Source organism: Colobus angolensis, unplaced genomic scaffold, assembly GCF_000951035.1.
Source record: "Colobus angolensis palliatus isolate OR3802 unplaced genomic scaffold, Cang.pa_1.0 Scaffold199, whole genome shotgun sequence".
NCBI classification, from domain to species: Eukaryota; Metazoa; Chordata; class Mammalia; order Primates; family Cercopithecidae; genus Colobus; species Colobus angolensis.
In genome coordinates, this window is record NW_012115143.1 from 765,581 (window position 1) to 786,870 (window position 21,290).

The 21,290-nt window shown below is 41.3% G+C and overlaps 2 protein-coding genes across 3 annotated transcripts in view; both read right to left on the reverse strand.

The window, feature by feature from the left end:
• CDAN1 (codanin 1) overlaps positions 1-5,324 on the reverse strand; it is an 18,657-nt gene extending 13,333 nt beyond the window's left edge. The window contains exons 1-2 of the mRNA XM_011941204.1: positions 5,271-5,324; positions 2,906-2,973 (exon numbers count right to left, since the gene is read on the reverse strand). Of these exons, the coding sequence (XP_011796594.1) occupies positions 2,906-2,973; positions 5,271-5,324 (122 nt within the window). The remainder of the gene's footprint in view (positions 1-2,905; positions 2,974-5,270) is intronic.
• Positions 3,639-21,290, reverse strand: part of TTBK2 (tau tubulin kinase 2) — a 188,266-nt gene continuing 170,614 nt past the window's right edge. For both annotated transcript variants that reach the window (XM_011941120.1, XM_011941121.1), the window contains 2 exons: positions 14,760-16,030; positions 3,639-9,320 (listed from right to left, as the gene is read on the reverse strand). In XM_011941120.1, the coding sequence (XP_011796510.1) occupies positions 8,858-9,320; positions 14,760-16,030 (1,734 nt within the window). In that variant the 3' untranslated portion in view covers positions 3,639-8,857. The remainder of the gene's footprint in view (positions 9,321-14,759; positions 16,031-21,290) is intronic.

Genomic DNA, 21,290 nt, shown 5'->3' on the forward strand with positions numbered 1-21,290 from the left:
GGGCGGGGCTGGCTATTGCCCGGGCCCACTGTCAAGGCCTCGCTGGGTCCTCAGCTCGGGCCGACAGGCCGGTTGCTGGGAGGCGAAGTGCGGATCGCAGCGCCTGGGGAGGCCCACCTTGGCTGCCCGCCCTAGAGCGACCTGAAGGGAAGGATTCGAGCTGGGAGTGGGGCTGCCGCGGGTCGGACGCCCCTCTGGGGAGACCGAGGACCCGGGAGAGAGGTAGAGGGAAACAGCCAGCCACCAGCTTCTATCTTCTGCTCTAAGCACATTCCTTCAAGAGTTTAAGTTTCCTAGATCCAACTGGCACCACCCCAGAGAAATTATAAAGTTAATCCAATCTTTCATTTTGACTTTTTCTCAAAGGCCGATTTTTCAATCCCTTGGCCGAGCAGTACCTATCGGCTTTTCAGCGCTCACCATCAACTGATTGATCATTTAGGACAGAATTATTTCTAGGCGGTTCTTAATAATCTCCAAGCCACAACCCTTAAAGTGCCTCGAGCCACCCTGCACACAGAATCTCTTGTATGTAGCTTTATTTACTTAAATGGGTTTACATGAGGTTAATATTTCAACTACTTTGCAGTTTAGATGTCAGTAAGCATATCATGGTTAGCTTCTGGGAGCTTGAGGATTTTTTTTTTTTTTTTTTTTGAGACAGGGTCTTGCTCTGTTGCCCAGGCTGGAGTGCAGTGGTGTGAGCAGGGCTCACTGCAGCCTTGGCCTCCTGGGCTCAAGCAATCCTCCCAACTCAGCCTCCCTAGGGCTACAGCCCAGCTAATGTTTTGGCGTGGAGGGGGTGGCAGATCCAAAGTGCTGGGATTACAGGGGTGGTAAACACTCAGCCTGAGTAATTTGTTTTAATCTCCTTTACTTTACTTAATTTTATTTTGAGATGGAGTCTCTCTCTGTCGCCCCCAGGCTGGAGTGCAATGGGAGGTCAAGGTGGGCGGATCAGGAGGTCAAGAGATAAGAGACCATCCTGGCCAACATGGTGAAACCGTGTCTCTACTAAAAATACAAAATTTAACTGGGCCTGGTAGCTCGTGCCTGTAGTCCCAGCTACAGGAGGCTGAGGCAGGAGAATTGCTTGAACCTGGGAGGCGGGGGGTTGCAGTGAGCCAAGATCATGCCACTGCACTCCAGCCTGGGTGACAGAGCGAGACTCCATCTCAAAAACAAAACAAAACAACCTGAGAGAGCATTTTGGAGGTTGCTGTTTAGTGAGAAATCAAGCAGGGGAATCCAGGCGGGGAAAAACAGACGGAACTAACATTCCAGGCCAAACCAACCCAGGACAGGGAGGCAGTGCCCTTGTGAATGCCTCCTGAGAGTTCCTCTGGTTCAAAGGTTAAAGGTGGAAAGATGAGGTGGGGGTGCAGGAATCTCTCTAGTGGTAGAAGGGATATTTCCTACGGAGAAGGAAAAAGTATCTCCAGCCAGACAGAATAATGGACTAAAAAGGAGTTTTTAATATTTTAATTTTATTGGAGGAAAACATCTCCTAACATCCTTGCACCCTGGTTTTCACCTGCAGGGACACTGAACACCTAGTTTCTATTCAGTCCTGGGCTGCTTTTTCTAGGGAACTTCTAGATGTGGTACTGCATTTACAGTAACACTGTCTGCTCCCAGTTGATCTTGTAACATCTGGTGTATTCAATAACTTTATTAAATTAGAAAAATAATATTTTCCACTTTTGAAATCCAGACCATCACACAAATAGAACTAGATTTTGCATGCGGAATGAATATTTTATTACTAGGTTATAAAAATAAAATACAAAATAATTTTAAAACAGAACTTAAAACACTGTACAAAGCTTTAATATGATACAAATGGGAAAATTAAATAAATAATTACACTTTTCTGTACAGGTGGCCTATACAAAAGCACTCCAGGTTTCTGCCAATACTCTGTCCTTGGTTGCCTGAGCAAAATCCTATAAAGGGAGCTGCTTGGAGGGAAAGGAACACAATGAAACACCTCTGGAGGTATTTCAAAGAGTAGTTTCTCATCTCTCTGATTTCAGGAAGAGGAGAAGAGAGGGAGAGAAAAGTGGAATTATTAAAGTCATCTAACTCATTGGTCTTGTTCAACAAGAAAGAATTCTGGTTTGTGGCTGAAACTGATTAACAGCTGCCAATAGCTCATTACTTCTAAGATGTATATCTAATTCAAAACTAGATGCTCCCTCCTCCCTCTTTTTTTCCTAAAAGCTGGGAACTTGTAAGTAAATGGCCTAGTGAAATAGACACCGGCTATTTTAGAAAAAGGGTCAGAAGGTGGACCAGGAACTATGTATCAGGGAGAAGTAAGCGAGGCACAAGCCCAGGTCATCTAGGCTGTGTTTATTCAGTCCACCCAATCCAATTTCAAAGCCCCAAGTGGGCCAGTGTTACCTTTATCTTCCCACCTTTGTATTTCCGAAAGCTTTCTCACCTCAGTGGACTACTTTGTCTGATGAATAGTTCAAAGAGAAGATTGTTTTGGAAAAAGTCCCAAGGGCTTTCCCCTTCCTGGGTAGCTCCCTACGATAAGTCAAATTCAAGTTCTGGTAGCCTTGTCTACCCCTTGTAGGCGAGTGAAGAATGCCCAGAGCCCAGATGTGGTGAAATGCTGCGCATGGATTCCTCAGGATTTAAACTGCATATTATTAGAGAAAAAGAGCATTCTATGGCAAGGGTAGTCTATATAAAAACTTGGTTTACTCAATGTTTTTAATTAGGCGAGTGAACACTTATGTACATAAATAATATTAAACTAATAAAAAGAGAGGTAAAATTCCTATCCATTGTAATTGTAAAATTATGTCATCAGCAAATTCTATAGTCACATGGGCTCAAAGATCTGCCTCATCCAATCTTGTTCCCTAGGTCAAGGAATCCAGAGCCAGGGTACCTGGGAGGCATGGTCAGCATCGCCAGTGTACACACATTCTGTGCCCATACTACCACTAACGCTCCCAGCTGAAGAGGCAGAAAACCGTTACGTTGCACAGGGCCATGAAAGGAAAGGCTCCACTACTTTTACATGTTATCTTAAGACCAAAGATCCAGCAAAGTCTAAGGCAATACGCTACTCACTACTGAGTCATGTTACTTTTTTGCTATTCAGTGTCTTGAGATTGTGTGGAAATTCAAGGTGACCTGATCTTGTCACATACTTTAATTTTCTGATCCAAATTTGCTGAAAGGGAATAAACATTAAGCTTACATATTTTTTTAAGTAGAAGCAGACAATCACAACTGAATTAGAAGACGTCTTAATGGGCATAAACTTTATTTTTGTTTTACCTTTTTTTTTTTTTTTTTTTTTTTGAGACAGAGTCTTGCTCTGTCGCCCAGGCTGGAGTGCAGTGATGTGATCTTGGCTCACTGTAATCCTCCGCCTCCCGGGTTCAAGCGGTTCTCCTGCCTCAGCCTCCCGAGTAGCTGGGACTATGGGCGCCCGCCACCGCCCCCGGCTAATTTTTTGTATTTTCAGTAGAGACGGGTTTTCACCCTGTTAGCCAGGATGGTCTCTTATCTCCTCACCTCGTGATCTGCCCACCTCAGCCTCCCAAAGTGCTGGGATTACAGGCGTTGAGCCACTGCACCTGGCCTTGTTTTACTTTTTAAAATTTCTTTTTTTTTTTTTTTTTTGAGACGGAGTCTCGCTCTGCCCCCCAGGCTGGAGTGCAGTGGTCGGATCTCAGCTCACTGCAAGCTCCGCCTCCCGGGTTTACGCCATTCTCCTGCCTCAGCCTCCCGAGTAGCTGGGATTACGGGCGCCCACCACCTCGCCCAGCTAGTTTTTTTTGTATTTTTTAGTAGAGACGGGGTTTCACCGTGTTAGCCAGGATGGTCTCGATCTCCTGACCTCGTGATCCGCCCGTCTCGGCCTCCCAAAGTGCTGGGATTACAGGCTTGAGCCACCGCGCCCGGCCACTTTTTAAAATGTCTGTGAGCTGCTCTAGAAAACTAAAGGGCCAAAACTTTACTGTCATAATTCCATGTTCAGTCAGGGATTTCTCAGAATTGCGGTGTGCAGCATCCAGACTCCCCTTTATGTGGCCAGGGATCCCTGTGCGTGTCTTGGGCTTACCTAAGAACTATAGGAATTCCCCATGTGCCTCCTACAGTTTTTCTAGCAGTGTGGGTAATGGACTCGGAAGGTTCCTGAGACTTTGTTAAACTTCTCATAATTCCAGAGGGAAGGCCAAAATATTGAGAATACTCAATGACAGGCTAAGTTTCCACTCTACTTCCTTATCCTCAAGCCACACACCAGAGTTCCACTGGGCGAGGACAGGGAAGTAGGATGTCCCAACACCCTCTTATGGTTTTCATGCATTAATCCCCCCATATGGGCTGATGGTTGGAACTGCCCTTAGTTCTCTAAGTAAAGGTCTAAAAATGCACCTGTGCTTTCTGAACTTGGGTATATGCTGATACATAAGGACTACCATAGAAGTTACATGCCTTAATCCTGTAATACTTTCGTGTGGTATCATTCTGCTAATATATTGTCTACAGAGCCAAACCCCAAGTTACACAGCGCAACACTACTTGTCAACCACTCCATCTCCTCAGTGACACAGGTGCTAAAGTACCTCTCCCCTGAGGCCAAGTCCCCACACATCTGCAGTGAGTGCACATAAACAGAAATGGGCAGATTTTGAAAGTGAATGCAAACAACTTCATTCCAAAATATATAAACATGACAGAGGTCTAACATATGTCATGTTTTGATCAATATAAAGGGATATGTTTTTAACATATAAAAAACTTTGATCTCCAAGACTAAATCTAGACTTATCTACAAATAAATAAATTTTCAAACAGCCAGGGGAAAATGCATTTTTTCCCTGAGTCTCACTAAATCGTTCTGAATTCTGCTTCTCCTATCACCAATTCCTAATGTTATGTTAGAATGCAGAATTGTCTGCTCTTGGGAAAAATAAAGCATCTGTTTTTAATTCAAAGCTCTTGGGTATAGAAAAACTAACTATGGTTTTAGCTATCTGTGTCTGAGTTTATAAAACATGCACCAATGTACACTTTCTCCTTGTAGACTGAATGCAACTATAGAAATATTAGCATAAAAAATATGTGGCCTGGAAGGAATCTCTGATGATGCTGAAGAACCTCAAGTTCCCATCATGGCTGGGAGTCAAGAGAAGGAGACGCTGCACACCTAAGTGCCGAATTAGCAGCCGAGGCTTTAGTGTTTGAAAGCAAATAATATAAAGCGAGGAGTAATGACTACAGTGGGTGTCAATTACCGTTTTGCTACTTATGTAGGACTCGATTAACTTGGCAACTTCTACAAAAAACATTCACGTCACAACATGCAACTTAGAAAACAGTTAATGTAACTGTGCCACTGTCAGCAAGGCCAGCTTGCATACCAGAGTTAAGAATGAGAGTACCTGTCTGCCTAGGGCTTAACATTCAAAGACATTTATCATCTGTGTTTTAAGGTTAAATTTTGTATGACCCAGTTTTCCTTCTTTGTTCACTATCCACTAAAATTAAATGCCTCTATGCTGTGCAAGAAATCACAATGTATGATTTTACTATTTCAACCAATCCATAGGCCCTGGGGATTTGGCAGCAGAATTCAGGAGAAATGCTACCTAAAGTGATTGAGCTGTTGCTAATTCTACCTTCTGTTCCACTCAAGTACTTCCAGGGACTAACAAAGAAAGGCGAGGGCAACTGTGACTGACTAGGTAACCAGCTACTCTATTGTGACAGAAGAAACTAGGCAATACTTGATTTTCAAAAGATAATTTTAACTGCTGCCCTATACTACTTTTAGCATAGTTTGGCTTGACCTTAACAGCCATGTCCCTCATCTTAGGTAGAATAACCAAATCAGTTTAAAATTACTTGATCTGTGTCACTGAAACCTGAAATATGCCATCTCTAAGAGAACCCCCAAATAAAGAACTAAAAAACACAACCAAACCGAATCAAACCAAAAACCTCATTCTCTGTATCATACTTTAAAACAAAAATAAAAATCCCTGCGTCACAGGTGCTTGCTCAGGGCTGCCAACTTCTATTTTTCGCCTGACAGACATCTAAAAGCACAAACTATGCTTGTAAAAACCAAAAAGTAAATCTCTACATAGGACGGTACTTATAAGTGGACCTACTGATACCACCTATGATATAATTAGTCTGTTTTCTTTAGAAAGTATCAGAGCAGAAACATCTTTGGTTAATTCTTTCCTCTACATGCAAAATAAAATATTCTTACACGATGAGACTGTTTATCTCTGGATCTTGATGAGTTCATCAATGCCATTTAGAAAAGGGGACAACACACTGGAAAAGCTGAGATAAAAATGGAAGGAACCAAGAGAGAGAGAAAACATTCAGTTGCCACGTTCCCATCACTGTCAGTTCTAACCGCCGGCAGAGAAATGCCAATAAGAAATAAAATCTCACACACATGCCACAGTTGTAGCCTCATCAGCTTTTGTAATGATTACTACTAGCATATTTCTGACTACAGCGGTCGGGATTTAAAGCTAGCTACTTTTAGCACAGTTTAGCTAATGCAACAGAAATATGATAATTTCTTCATTATTCCCCCACCCCCTGCAAAAAAAAATGAGATGAAAAGAGGAAAGTAGAATGGCAATTTTTAAGAAATGTTTTTAAAATCTGTCAGACTCATCATTATCATCCCAGTTTATCCACTGTAACTATAAGGAGAGAACTATGTGATTAACGTGACAAATCTTTGAACCAGTATTACAAGCATGTCCCCGTAAGTTTTTCCCTATTAAAATCTTTTTGAAATGAAAATTAAATTAAATAACCTATCTTGGCTTGTTAAATACTGCCAACCCTTGCATTGTACACAGGGAAGGCAAGAAGACTCTGAGGTGTCACATGCCAAGAACATATTTTCAGAAAATGAAGATAGGCAAGGCCCAAGTATACATGAGGCACACAATAGAAAAGGAATTTCGCCATCTGTGGTCTCAAAATTACAAATGGAGAATGACGAAGAATGAGTCTATATAAGGATATGTCTCTCTATATATTTATAAATATTTATATAATTTACCATGAAGACATGCAAGTAGTGTTATAGCAACTATTATACAATATAATACAGAAGGACTGGTCTTCCAATATTACAGTTGCTTTAGATAAACAGCAAATATGTCTTATCTATTGCATTCCTCTGTAGTGTTTGAAACTGGAGAGAAATTAAGATTCCACACTATGCTACATTTCTTATAAGAGACGTTATATGCCTCAATAGTGTTTTGAGTTTGTTTTTTTAAAAAGCTCAACACAGATAAAGAGAACAAGAGAAGTTCAGTGCAGCTTCAGGGCAGCTTTGATGCAGCATTAGAAGATGTTCACTTGGGGAGGAAATTCTTTCTTTCTTTTTTTTTTTTGTTTCCCAATTCAACTGCATTAGGTTTGGCAGCAAACACAAGGTCAAACAGAAAGCACAGATGTTTGCTAGAAGGCAAATTTCAACAGCAAGCAGACCAATTTACCTGACCTTAATACGGTCTTTACAACACAAAACACCTAGAGAGTATAAAAGAGCCCATTTTAAAAGTCTGGTAGACTTTCATTTTGCCTGATTCCTATTAGAAGAGTGAGATTAGAACAAGTACCTTCTTCTTTACAGCTTCATGAATTGAGATTATATGAAAATCAGGCCAAGAAGCCCAAATATTGAACTAAAACACAGGAGAAGCAGGTAATAAAACATTAAAAAAGAAATATTTAGCCTAAATTTATTTCCCCAGATATTAATTCCTTATTGGCTAAATGTATAAAATACAAAGTTTGAGGATTCTAAGCCTCAATAATATATCTAATTGATTTCTAAATCTCAAGTCACATTCCAAAGCATTGTGCTTCCCTTGTATCATCTTGGAGGCTGATACCACAAACAGCTGGAACCCAGAAGACTTAAGGAAGCAGTTCACTCTGGTCAGTTTTCCTTCTCAAGTTTCTAAAGGAGGACACTTAACAGGGAGGAAGGGGCATCTTCTATCTTGAAGGCTATTACCCCACACTTTCTCTCTCTCCCTAAATGCTAAAGCCTGCAAAGTAGCTCTAGTTAGACTTTTCTTTCCTTTACCTAAGTTTCTTATTTTTCATAATAAAAATGTAGTCAGTTAAGACCTGTTGCTCTAAAAAAAAAAAAAAAAATCAGGGACCTGAAAAAAAGTAATTGGATTTGATAGTACAACTAGGACCATAAAATAAAAGCAGAGAGATTGAATCAGATGAGACATACTAAACTTTAAAAAAAAATCTGAACTCCAGGGAGGGTACTAGGAATGAGGCAAAGTAAAGGTGTTCATTCTCAATACACGAAATAAACACACAAGCCAAATATACATGAGCACTGGCTCCCTGGCAACAGACTTCTTACAAAATCTAATATCTGATCAATGACTCTCCAGGGTGGGAAAGTTGTGAATGAAAATATCAAACAAGAAGTTTCACTTTTGCTATATAATCTTTGAGTTGAGGCTTAAAAAAATTAGGCAACCCCCCTAAAATTCCATTCTCTCTCCTATCCTCAACTCTTTTGTTTCAAAGGCAGCTTAAAAAATGAGAGTTCATTTTCATGAGTTTCTCCCCCTTGGATTTTTGCTCTGTTTCTCCTTCTTGTACAAAGACATTGATGCCTAATCTGCTTGCTGCCTGCCTTAGGTAATTCCTTATCATGTATTTATGTCTTCTTATAATTGATCATGTTACTTTCTTTTGCAAGAGAAGATCAACACTGATTTTTTTAAGTAGACAGTACAGGGACACACATGCATCAGGTTTAGGAGGAAGATCTCACACCTTTCAAAGAGATGCAGCCTGGCTCCTATCTGCTGAGTTTACTGGCTGGCTTACTCTTCCCTGGGGGGGTTTTAGTGCTGGCTGAGTGGTGGTGAAGGCTGCCGGATCCTTTCAGGCCATTCTTGCTGGGTTTGCAATGCTCCTGTTGGCAGGACCTCCTGGAGGAGGAAGATCCTGAGTGGCTGGGAGGTGACTTGCTTCTCCCCAGATGTGGGGATGAACTCCTCTGGTCATGGTGGGGCCGTCCAGCCCTAGATGGTGAGGAACTAGACGTGCGAGGCAAGGATGAGCTTCGAGGAGAGGCACTGGGACTCCTGCGAGGGACAACTGGACTCTTGGGTGGTGTTTTTGGATTGTGAGGAGATCCTGGACTCTTGGACTGAGTAGTGCTCCGGGGTTTCTGAGATCCATTTTGAAGAATTTGGGCCAGGCGGGAGAAAAGGTCTGAGTCGGAGTTACTACTCCCTAGGACTTTATATCTGCGTAGCCTTAAAAGAACAGAGAAAATATATTTTTATTTTAATTCATTTCAAGTGTGCCTAAAAAGTCACAATGTCCCAAAATCATAAACCGAATGTGTAGAAATCAGAAAATAGACTAACAGGATACAGGGTTACTCTGCTATATACCAGTTGTATGAGCCTGGACAAATTCTTTAATCTTTCCCTGCTTTCAATGGGAACACTGTCTATCTCATAGGGTCACTGCACAGACCAAGGGCAGTGACCCAAGTACTTAGATGAACATCTGCCATGAAGAAGCCCTTAAATGATATTAGTTCCTTTCCTCCTACGCCATGTTTACTCTGCTAATTTTCAGATGAATTTAATTAATTGTCTCTAGCATGTTAGCACATAAGACAGAGAGTAAACTATATTGTGTAAGGATGCTAGGACAGGAATCTTACAAACACAAAATCCCACAATGTAAGTGTTTTTTTTTTTCTTTTTTTCTTTTTTCTGCCAAGGCTCTGTCACCTCTAAGTCTTCAACATGAACTACACTAAGCAACAAGAGGAATTATAGATAAATGTACATTCCACTCATTTAATAATTTCCAAGAGAAAAGAGTAGTCATTGGTTTCTGTGGAGCTCAGTTTGTATTCCTCAGTTAATAGCCTCAGTTAATCCTCAGTTAATAGCCTGGGATTAAAGAGGGTGGATGCTGGAACTGACTGCCCTCTACCCCCCCACACTGGCAACTGAGCTTGGGCCTCAAGCTGTACCTGTAGTGCACCTGTAGTGCACACCTGGCTAATTTTTGTATTTTTTGTAGAGACAGTTTTGCCACATTGCCCAGGCTGGTCTCAAACTCCTGGGCTCCAGCAATCCTCCTGTCTCAGCCTCCCAAAGTGCTGGGATTACAAGCATGAACCATAGCGCCTGGCCCTTGGGCCTCAGAATTCTAAGAGTATTCATATGAACAGCAAATGTGTTTCTTGTCCTAAATGTCTTTCTGATTTGGCCTAAGAATCAAAGAAAATGGAACATATAAAAGCGTCTTTATGAACTATAAAGCAGTGGTTCCCAACCTTTTTAGCACCAAGGACCAGTTTTGTGGAAGACAATTTTTTTTCCATGACGGGGGGAGAAGGGGCAAGGATGGTTTTGGGATGAAACTGTTCCACCCTAGATCATCAGGCATTAGTTAGATTCTCATAAGGAGCACACAACCTAGATCCTTCCCATGTGCAGTTCACAACAGGGTTCGCGCTCCTATGGGAATGTGATGCCACTGCTGATCTGAGAGGAGGCGGAGCTCAGGCAGTAATGCTCACCACCTGCTGTGCAGCCCTGGGGTGGGGGGGGCCTGCTATAAAGCAGTCTACAATATATTTTAGTGGCAATGCCAAATTATGTAGTGAGAAGGACCCTAGGGCCCCTGTAATAATAAAATTATGCTAATGCAAAGTATACAGCAAAGGAAGAGACAAATGAATGGAACAGAGCATTGAATCCAAAAAGATCCCCATGTTTCTATGGGAAATTAGTATTAAGATACCACAAACTACTTGGAAAAAAACTTCACATCATATATAATGATAAACTTTAGATAGACAATACATTTATACACAAAGCACAAAACTATAAAGGTACAGGAGATTACTACCTTTTAAAAAAATATTAGGGTTGAAGGACCTTCCTACGCATGATATAAAACACAATTAATAAAAAAAAATTCAGTTCCATGAACACTAAACTTTTCTATCAAAAGGCACTACAACCCAAGTTAAATTCAGACTAGGAGAAAATCTCTTTGATATAATTTGTAGAGAAGGGGGTTAGTTACAGAGAGTAACCCAGGCCGGGCGCGGTGGCTCACATCTGTAATTCCAGCACTTTGGGGGGTTGAGGTGGGTGGCTAGCTTGAGGTCAGGAGTTGGAGATCAGCCTGGCCAACATGGCAAAACCCTGTCTCTACTAAAATACAAAAATTTAGCTGGACATGGTGGCGGGTGCCTGTAATCCCAGCTACTCGGCAGGAGAATCACTTGAACTTGAGAGGCAGAGGTTGCAGTGAGCCAGGATTGCACCACTGCACTCCTGCCTGGGCCACAAAGCAAGATTCCATCTCAAAAAAAAAAAAAAAACAGTAACCCAATAGAATGTTTTGACATGAAAACAGCCAACAACTCATAAAACGATCCTCCCACCTCAGCCTCCCGAGTAGCTGGGAATACAGCTGTGTAGCACCCATGCCTGGCTAATTCTTATAGAGATAAGGTTTCACCATGTTGCCCAGGCTGGTCTCAAACTCCTGGGTTCAAGCAATCTGCCTGCCTCAGCCTCCCAAAGTGCTGGGATTACAGGTGTGAGCCACCACATTTGGCCCTGGAAAGCACTCTTCACTGGTTTACCACCTCCCGATATCTTCCCCTCTTCCTCAAAATATAAACATTCTGTGGTCAAATATATCATGATAATATTTAAATAAAAAGTATAGCATGCAGTAGATACTAAAGCAGTATCTTTACTATGTATGGTTGTACATATCATCAGACCTAGGGAAATCTTCTATAGGATTTTTTTGGTTTAATTCATTATAATCAAGATAAACAGCACTGTTACCAGGGTCCATTTATCAAATCATGGACAATGTATTCACTAGCATTTGACATCATATTTGAAGCACTAGCAATCTGTCTCCCCACCTAGGCAACTCCACTGGCAGAATCTGTCTGATGTAATTATCTTGGAAATCTGGAGTCTACCGAAGGCTTGCAACTTCCAGGAGAAGGCTTGGACTGTCAATAACAGTTAATTTTAGTCTATTTCAGATCTTAGCACAGTAACAGCTACCCATCCCCCATTCCTGGCCCTGTGGCAGGCAGTTGTGCACTTATTTCTGGAGCAGTTTGCACACAGCTTACAAGAAGCAGGTGGGCAAAAAGAACCCTGTCCTCCAATTATTGGGGATATGTGCTCTGATTACTCATAGCTGGTTCTGATCACAGAAGAGCAGAGAAAGAGGTGGGTAGTCATTCTTACATTTTTCCCTATTGTTACAAACTGGTTCTCTTCTGGCTGAAGTAACTGCTAGGGGATTAAAAGGGCCAGTGCTCTTTTTTTCCTTCCCTCATTTTTCTTTTATCCCTTCTTCGGAGCCAGATATTAAAGACTTGTGTATTCAAAACCAACCACATATACTGGGGCAATCAGAAAGCTATTATGCTTAGCCAGAAAAAAATACAGGCTTAGAAAAGGTCTGAGACCTTAGGTTTACATCTCAGGGTGGTCCTCAGCACAGAGACAGTCTACAACCATCAAAAAACAAACAAATTAGCTAGGTGTGCTGGCATGCACCTGTAGTTCCAGCTACTCAGGAGGCTGAGGCAGGAGGATCACTTGAGCCCAGGAGTTAGAGGCTGCAATGAGTCATGATTATTCCACTGCACTCCAGCCTCAGTGACAGAGTGAGATCCTGTCTCAAAAACAAAGAGAAACAAAAACAACCCCCAGCAAATCCCGAGGAAAGGGGAAAATTTTATTTTCAGAGTTACCACATTATTAGATTCAAATATCCAATTTTCAACAACAAAAAAATAAAAATAAAAAAAATACACAGAAACAGGAAGGCATGGTCCATTCAAAGGAAAAAAAAATCAACAGAAATTGTATCTGAAAAAGACCTGATGGCAAATCTACTAGACAAAGATTTTGAAACAACTGTCTTAAGGATGCTTGGAGAACTAAAGAAAGACACGGAGAAAGTCAAGAAAACAATGTGTGAACAAAATGTAAATATCAATAAGAGACAGAAAACCTAACAAGAACCAAAAAAAATTGGAACTGAAAAGTACAATCACTAAAATAAAAAATTCACTAGAGGGATTCAAAAGCAGATTTGAGCAGGCAGAAGAAAAAAATCAGCAAACTTGAAGACAGGACAATGCAAAGTATTGAGTCTGAGGTACAGAAAAAAAAAAGGAGTAAAGAAAAGTAAACAGAGAGTAAAGGGCCTGTGGGGCCATCAAGCAGACCTGCATGCACACTGTGGGAGTTCCAGAAGGAGAAGAGAGTAAGAGGCAGAGAGAATACTTAAAAAAAAAATGGCTGCAGACTCCCCAAAAGTCATAAGAGACATGAATATACAACATCCCAGAACTTCAACAAACTCGAAGTAGGATGAACTCAGAAACCCACAATGAGACACATTATGATCAAACTGTCAAAAGACAAAGACAGAGAATCTTGAGACTCTCAAAAAAATTATCAGAACACTTCTCACCAGAAACACTGGAGGCTGGAAGTACTTTAGTACTTTAAAGTACTTCTTTTAAAATGCTACAAGAACTGTCAACTAAGAATCTTGTATCTGGCAAAACTGTCCTTCAAAAATGAGGGAGAAATTAAGACACTCTCAAATAAAAGCTAAGGGAGTTTGTTACCACCAGATCTGCCTTGCAAGAAATGCTAAAGGGAGTCCTGTAGGTTGAAATGAAAGGACGCCACACAGGAACTTGAAGCCATATGAAGAAATAAAGATCTTAATAAAGGCAAACACATGGACAATTATAAAAGCTAGTATTTTTGTAAGAAGTCTGTAACTCCACTTTTTGTTTTCTGCATTATTTAGGAGACCAATACTTTCTTTTTCTAACATTGGTTTGTAACTCCACATTTTGTTTTTTACATAATTTAAGAGATTAATGCATTTTAAAAAGTATTAGTTTATGTGTTTGAACACACAATGTATAAAGATGTAATTCTGTAACATCAACAACTGAAAGGAGTAGAGATGGAGACTGAAAGGAGCAGAGTTATTGCATGATATTGAAGTTAAGCTCATATAAATCCAAATCAATGTTATAACTTTAGAACTTAAGTGTAACACAACAATGTGAATGTACTTAATACCACTGAACTGTACACTTGAAAAAGACATAGCTGGGCACAGTGGCTCAAGCCTGTAATCTCAGCACTTTGGGAGGCCGAGGCAGGTGGTTCACTTGGGGCCAGGAGTTTGAGACCAGCCTGCCCAACATAGTGAAACCCTGTCTCTAGTTTAAAAAAAAAAAAAAAATTAGCCTGATGTGGTGGCAGGTGCCTGTAATCCTAGCTACTCGGGTGGCTGAGGCATGAGAGAATCTCTTGAACCGGGGAGGCAGAGGCTGCAGTGAGCTGAGATTGAGCCACTCCACTCCAGCCTACGTGACAGAGTGAGATTCTGTCTCAAAAACAAACAAACAAAAAAGTCAAGATGCTAAATTTTATGTGTATTTTACCACAATAAATTGGAAAAAATAAAATGATTAACCTGGATCAATCTGATTACTTCCACTGCACTAGGCTGTAAGGCCTGGGAAAGGCAGGAAAGAAAGATACTGAGAAGAGGGTAACACAGAAACGATGCCATTGGTGGAGTACAATAAAGCAGATATAGAAATGGTGTTACACACTTAACACAGGGAGAGCACACAGCATTACCTGGCTTCTACTCCAGGCCTCGTGGGTGGCTTTCCTGGTGGTGGCCGAGGAAAGAACTGAGATGAAGTTGAGCTATTGACTTGATCTGTGTTGACCCATGAAACTGGCCTTGGAATTTTGCTCTTTCTAGACTGGGAGATGATGGGTGACAGAAAGCTATCTTCAGCTGACCTACTCAGGTGAGAATCTACTGTCAGTCTTGAAAAGGGAGTGAGCACTTCCTCCTCACAAAAGGTAGCAGGAACAGTAGCTAGTTTCTCCTCTAGCAATTTATCAGAGGCACTTGAGAGGTCGCCAAGGAAGGACTTGAATTGTCTTTTTTCCACCAGAAGCTTGACTAGGTCTGGCTGATAAGCTTTCTTTTGGAGGAGTTTTTCTTTTGCAGAAACTGAAGAGGATGATTCCAAAGTTGAGTCGATCTCTTGTGCCAAAACAGGGATTCGGCTATGTCTAGTTACAAAGGATGACCTAACCATATCCTTCCGGGTTGGGGCACCATGTTCATTCTCTGAAACACAATGAAATAGTTCTCCATTTCTAGGGGCAATTTTCTCTCTCTTACCCTCTTGGTGCAAAAAAGTAGAGAGGTCTCCTTGATGACTCGGCAAGTCTTCACTCATGATGTCATCATCCTTAGATACCTTATTTTTTTGTATTTCTGCCACCTGGCCTATCTGACCTTCAACATGTGGGTCAATGTCTCTGGGAGAAATTTCTGAAGTTCCAACTGTCAGAAGCTTCATTATCTCATTATTTTTGTCTTGATTTGGCACCACACTAAAAGTCTGTGTTTTCGTCACATTAAGAGGTTCAGTAGTAGCTGAGTGATCCTTTTCCACAATTACCAAATCTCCTGGGAGAGAGGAGATCTCAATACAATGCTGCCCTCTACTTAATTTCTCATCTTCATTATCTGACTCTAAAAGGATGCTTTTCTCTTCAGTTTCCCCAGGGAGATTTTCAAATTCTCTCACAACCAGTCTGTTACGATCAGGAAGTTCTTTTGGTCCCAGGTCTTGAGATTTGTTACTTTCTCTAATGTTGGGTAACACGTCATGACCAATGTGATCTATCTGAAGCCCCAAATCTGTTCTGCTTCCTCCACTAGGAGGTTCACCCTCTGTCACAGCCAAGCCAGAGTTTTCTCTTGGAGAGTAAAGTTCCACAGTGGGCTCCATGGGCTGAAGATCTTTCTTCTCTGGCTGCTGACCATAGTGAAAGCTTCCTGAAGTTGACTGTGTAGATGCCACAGAAGGTCTAGGAATTGTAATCTGGAAAAGGGGGAGAAAAAATTAAAATGCAACTATGTAAAATATCAATACAGATGCATGCTGTGAGATTTAACATCTCAAAATCTAATTTATAGGAAGAATACAGATGTTGACCAGGTCTGCCCAACTTACATGAAAAATGAACAATTCTGAATAACAATGAATGACACTTAAGCTACCCTACTCAGAAACTGTGCAGAACAGTCTCTCCCTGTAGGTTTATCCCTGCCCCTTCTTTGGTGTGCTGTATGCTCTGGAAGTCTAATTTCTACAGATTGCACCATCTGGGCTTCCTTGCTTTCTCATTTGTGGTTAGATCTGCTCAATGGATGGCACCAACAGACAACCAGAGGGTTAGAGGAAAGAGAGGGTGGGTAATGATTATCCTTGCTTCCCTGCTGAGGACTGTGGCGCTGCTGACGGCTACATTCCACTATCCTGGCCACAGCTCCCTTCTTGTGGCCTCTCTCTCAGCTACTACCCTCATCAAGTTCTGCTTACACCCGCTTCAACTCCCCTTTCAGGACTCATGGTAGGAATGGCTCCCTCTGTTGCTGGTCCTATTGGCTCTCTTAACTCTGCCCATACATCTGTAAAAAATTCCTTACATTAAATTCTCTCCAAGTCCCTTTGAGTATGCCATCTATTTCCTGCCAGAATCTAGATATAGGATTATAGGAAAAAATTACTAGCAAATAATTGCTCACTGAAAAACTCCAAATTTTCATGCATTTTGTTGTTTTCCATAAATTCTATTAAACACTAGGATTATTATATCTTCCTATAAGTAAAGACATACAAAGATATTTAGTAATGTTTTATGATTTCTCTAATTTTTTCCTTCTTTTTTTTTTTTAAGACAGGGCCACCGTGTCACCCAGGCTGAAGTATAGTGGTGCGATCTTGGCTTACTGCAACCTCTGCTTTCCAGGCTCAAGTGATCCTCCCACCTCAGCCTCCCGAGTAGCTGGGACTACAGCATGCACCACCACACCTGGCTGGTTTTTGCATTTTTTGTAGAGATGGGGTATCACCATGTTGCCCAGGCTGGTCTCAAACTCCTGAGCTCAAGTGATCCATCTGCCTTGGCCTCCCAAAGTGCTTGGATTACAGGTGTAAGCCACCACACCTGGCCAATTTTTTTTTTGTTGGGGGGGGCAGTGTTGTCTTGCTGTGTCACCCAGGCTGGAAAGCAATGATGCAATCTTGGCTCACTGCAACCTCCGCCCCCTGGGTTTAAGTGATTCTCCCTGCCTCAGCGTCCCGAGTAGTTGAGATTACAGGTGCCCACCACCACACCCAGTTAATTTCTGTATTTTTAGTAGAGATGGGATTTCACCATGTTAGTCAGGCTGGTCTCGAACTTCTGGCATCAGGTGATCTGCCCGCTTTGGCCTCCCAAAGTGCTGGGATTACAGGCGTGAGCCACTGTGCACAGCCCACACCTGGCCAATTTTTAAAGCTCAAGCGGGCCGGGCGTGGTGGCTCACGCCTGTAATCCCAGAACTTTGGGAAGCCAAGGCAGGCAGATCACCTGAGGTTGGGAGTTTGAGACCAGCCTGGCCAACATGGAGAAACCCCGTCTCTACTGAAAATACAAAATTAGCCAGGCATGGTGATGCATGCCTGTAATCCCAGCTACTCAGGAGGCTGAGGCAGGAGAATCGCTTGAACTCGGGAGGCAGAGGTTGCGGTGAGCTGAGATTGCACCACTGCACTCCAGCCTGGGCAATAAGAACAAAGCTCCATCTCAAAAATAAAAAAAATTAAAAAGTCAAGCCTATGAGAAGTGAAACTCTACCCCCCTTCCACTGAGGTAATTTTAATTCTATATGAATAAGATTCAACATCTAATAAGAATGTCCTTCCTTAAGATACCTAAAGCTTTTATATTTTCACATCACCTAAAGTGACATGTAAGTAGGCTGAAAATAACTATATATAAACTGATAAAGAAAAACAGTCTTTTTGAGAAATCAAGTAAGTTCAAATCACTTAATGAGACCCATTAAGTTCTAGGAAAACTATAGAAATTGGTCTGAATACAATGCAAAATGAATTTGGATTAGTCATGGGAGATTTAGAGTCAATCTCTAGTCCAAAGACACCAAGAAACCACGTGGTTCCAGGGTCAGCTAAGATGTTTCTATCTATTTCACTTCGTGTCAGGAATACTGTGAGTTGGACATGGATATGTAAAGCTCATGGACATGTAAAGCTTGTCCTAAGTCCAGCCCAGGAAAAACATACCTAACTAATGTCCTGGAATAGCTCCCAAATGAAACCAGGGTCTTGAGGATCTTTCACACTAATCCAAGACAGGCAATTTGGGTTTAGATCTAAACTCTTAGAATAAGCGCAAATCTAAAATTACCTTGGGAAAAAGCATTAGGTTCTATTGGTGCTGTTTTCCTTCAGGAAGTTATCTCATACTTCTGTTTTAATTATTCTAAAATAAATTTAGACAGATGGCAATTTTCTAGTATATTTTGAAAGTGATTTTGAAATCTAAAATTTGTAGTAATTCACTTTTCAAAATTTACTTCTTAGTAAATGGACCCAAAAGCGACCATGGTAAGAAAAGCAAATGTAAAATTATATTAAATGTCAAATAACAAGGAAGATGATAACCTATATCCAAAATCGGGCCAGGTGTGGTGGGTCACGACTATAATCCCAGCACTTTGGGAGGCCGAGGCAGGCGGATCACCTGAGGTCAGGAAAGCGAGACCAGACTGGCCAACATGGTGAGACCATGTCGCTACTAAAAATACAAAAATTAGCCAGGGGTGGTGGTGGGCGCCTGTAATCCCAGCTACTCAGGAGGCTGAGGTGGGAAAACTGCTTGAACCTGGGAGGTGGAGGTTGCAGTAAGCCAAGATCGTGCCACTGTACTCCAGCCTGTGTGACAGAGGCAGACTGCTAGACTCTGTCTCCAAAAAAAAAAAAAAAAAATCCAAACAAAAAACAAAAAACCAGTCACCTCATTATTACATGTAGTTCTAACTACATCAGCCAAAATGAACAGGGCAGTGCAATAAAAATAATACTCTAGGGCGGGCACGGTGGCTCATGCCTGTAATCCCAGCACTTTGAGAGGCTGAGGTGGTCGGATCATCTGAGGTCAGGAGTTCGAGACCAGCCTGGCCAACATGGTGAAACCCTGTCTCTACTGAAAATACAAAAATTAGCTGGGCATGATGGCGGGCACCTGTAATCCCAACTACTCCGGAAGCTGAGGCAGGAGAATGGCTTAAACCCGGGAGGCAGAGACTGCAGTGAGCCAAGATCGTGCAACTGCACTCCAGCCTGGACAACAGAGCGACACTCTGTCTCAAAACAAAACATAACCAACAAAAAACTCCATTAGTCTTCTGAGATTGAAGCTAGGGTTGAATTTCTACAGTTCTGAGATTAACTCATTTTAGATTCAGGATATAAATGTGTATGTATGTATGGTATAAAAAAAAGAGTGACAATCTTATACATAGAAAATATATATGAGCCAAGCAAGCATGGTGGCCTGTGCCTGTAATCCCAGCTATTCAAGAGGCTGAGGCAGGAAGATTGCTTGAGCCCAGGAGTTTGAGACCAGCCTGGGCAATATAGTAAGACCCTGACTCAAAAAAAACAAAACAAAACAAAAACAAAAAAAAACCCAACAATAAAAATATATATGAATCACCAGACAGGAGAATTTTTCTTGAAAAGATTCTGAGCAATTATGATAAACTGTGCATAAACTACTCTCATACAATATTTTCATAGTACTTTAAATTTCATAAGATATTGCCTAGATCATTTTTACAAACCCCATTTCATAGCTCCTTTGTATTTTAATTGGGTACTATTATCATTTTATTATTATTCTTCTTATTTTTTGAGAGACAGAGTCTTGCTCTGTCACCCAAGCTAGAGTGCAGTGGTGCAATCATAGCTCACTGCAGCCTCCAACTCTTAGGCTCAAGCAATCCCTCCACCTCAGACTCCCAAGTAGCTGAGACTATAGGCATGCGGCACCACACCAGCTAATTAAAAAAAATTTTTTTTTTGCACAGACAGGGCCTCACTATGTTGCCCAGGCTGGTCTTGAACTCCTGGGCTCAAGAGATCCTCCTGACTAGGCCTCCCAAAGTGCTGGGATTACAGATATGAGCCAAGTGTGCCCAGTCAGAGTACTATTACTAACGCAAATTCACAAATGAGGAAAAACACAATCAAGAAGTCATAAATAGGACTTCAGGATTTTGAAAGTTGTGCACAGCACAGTACAGCCTACTGACATGTTCTACACACTCTCAAATAAAATCGTGGAAACTGAGTCTGCAATAACATTATCTGACAAAAACCTAGGATCGGTAGTTGAGTATAGAGAAGAGAAAGCTAATTCTAAGTGTAGCTGCAAATAGCTTCCTCAAACTATAAAGACATAAAAGCAGTTCTCATACTTGGGGCGCTCTACAAATGGACCAAATAAATAATCTGCCAGTAAGCCATATGCATCTTTTATATCTTTAATTTTCATAATTCACAAATATTTCATTACAGCATTAATCAGATCATTTCCTTCATTCTGTTCTGTAATTGTATCATGTACATCTTTCTAAAGAATTAGAAAAGGATCTCAATATTTTCCATTTCTTTCACCGTTTCTTAGTTCTATTAATCCTAGTACTAAGTTTGACCAAAATTAGTGTCTTAATTAATAGTTCAGGTAAAGCAGCCTCACTATTTTTCAGTCACCCCATGTTTCAAACTAGCCACTAGTGAGAAACAATGAACTGCAAACCAACTACCATTTGCATTTTAACTTATAAATTATCCTTTTATTTTTCTCTCATTCAAGGATTGTAATGTTACTAAGATAATAAAAACTTTGCAAAATTTAACATCCATTCCGAATAGCCTTTCTTCCAAATGAAAAGAATGTGGTATATGAAATTTCCACATTCTCATTTTTGTTTGTTGACAAAGACAAATAATTGAGCAGAGATACACATATTAGAATAATCTATTGGTACCTAATACAGCCTGGCCTATTAAGGAGTTAAGTTTTAGCCATTCAAATTCCACCATAGACCTCTCTTGTCTAAAGCAGCTTCATATAACACTTTATAGAAGTGTTGAAAATTATAGGCCGGGCACGGTGGCGCACACCTGTAATCCCAGCACTGTGGAAGGCAGAGGCGGGCGGATCACCTGAGGTCAGGAGTTCGAGACCAGCCTGACCAACATGGAGAAACCCCATCTCTACTAAAAA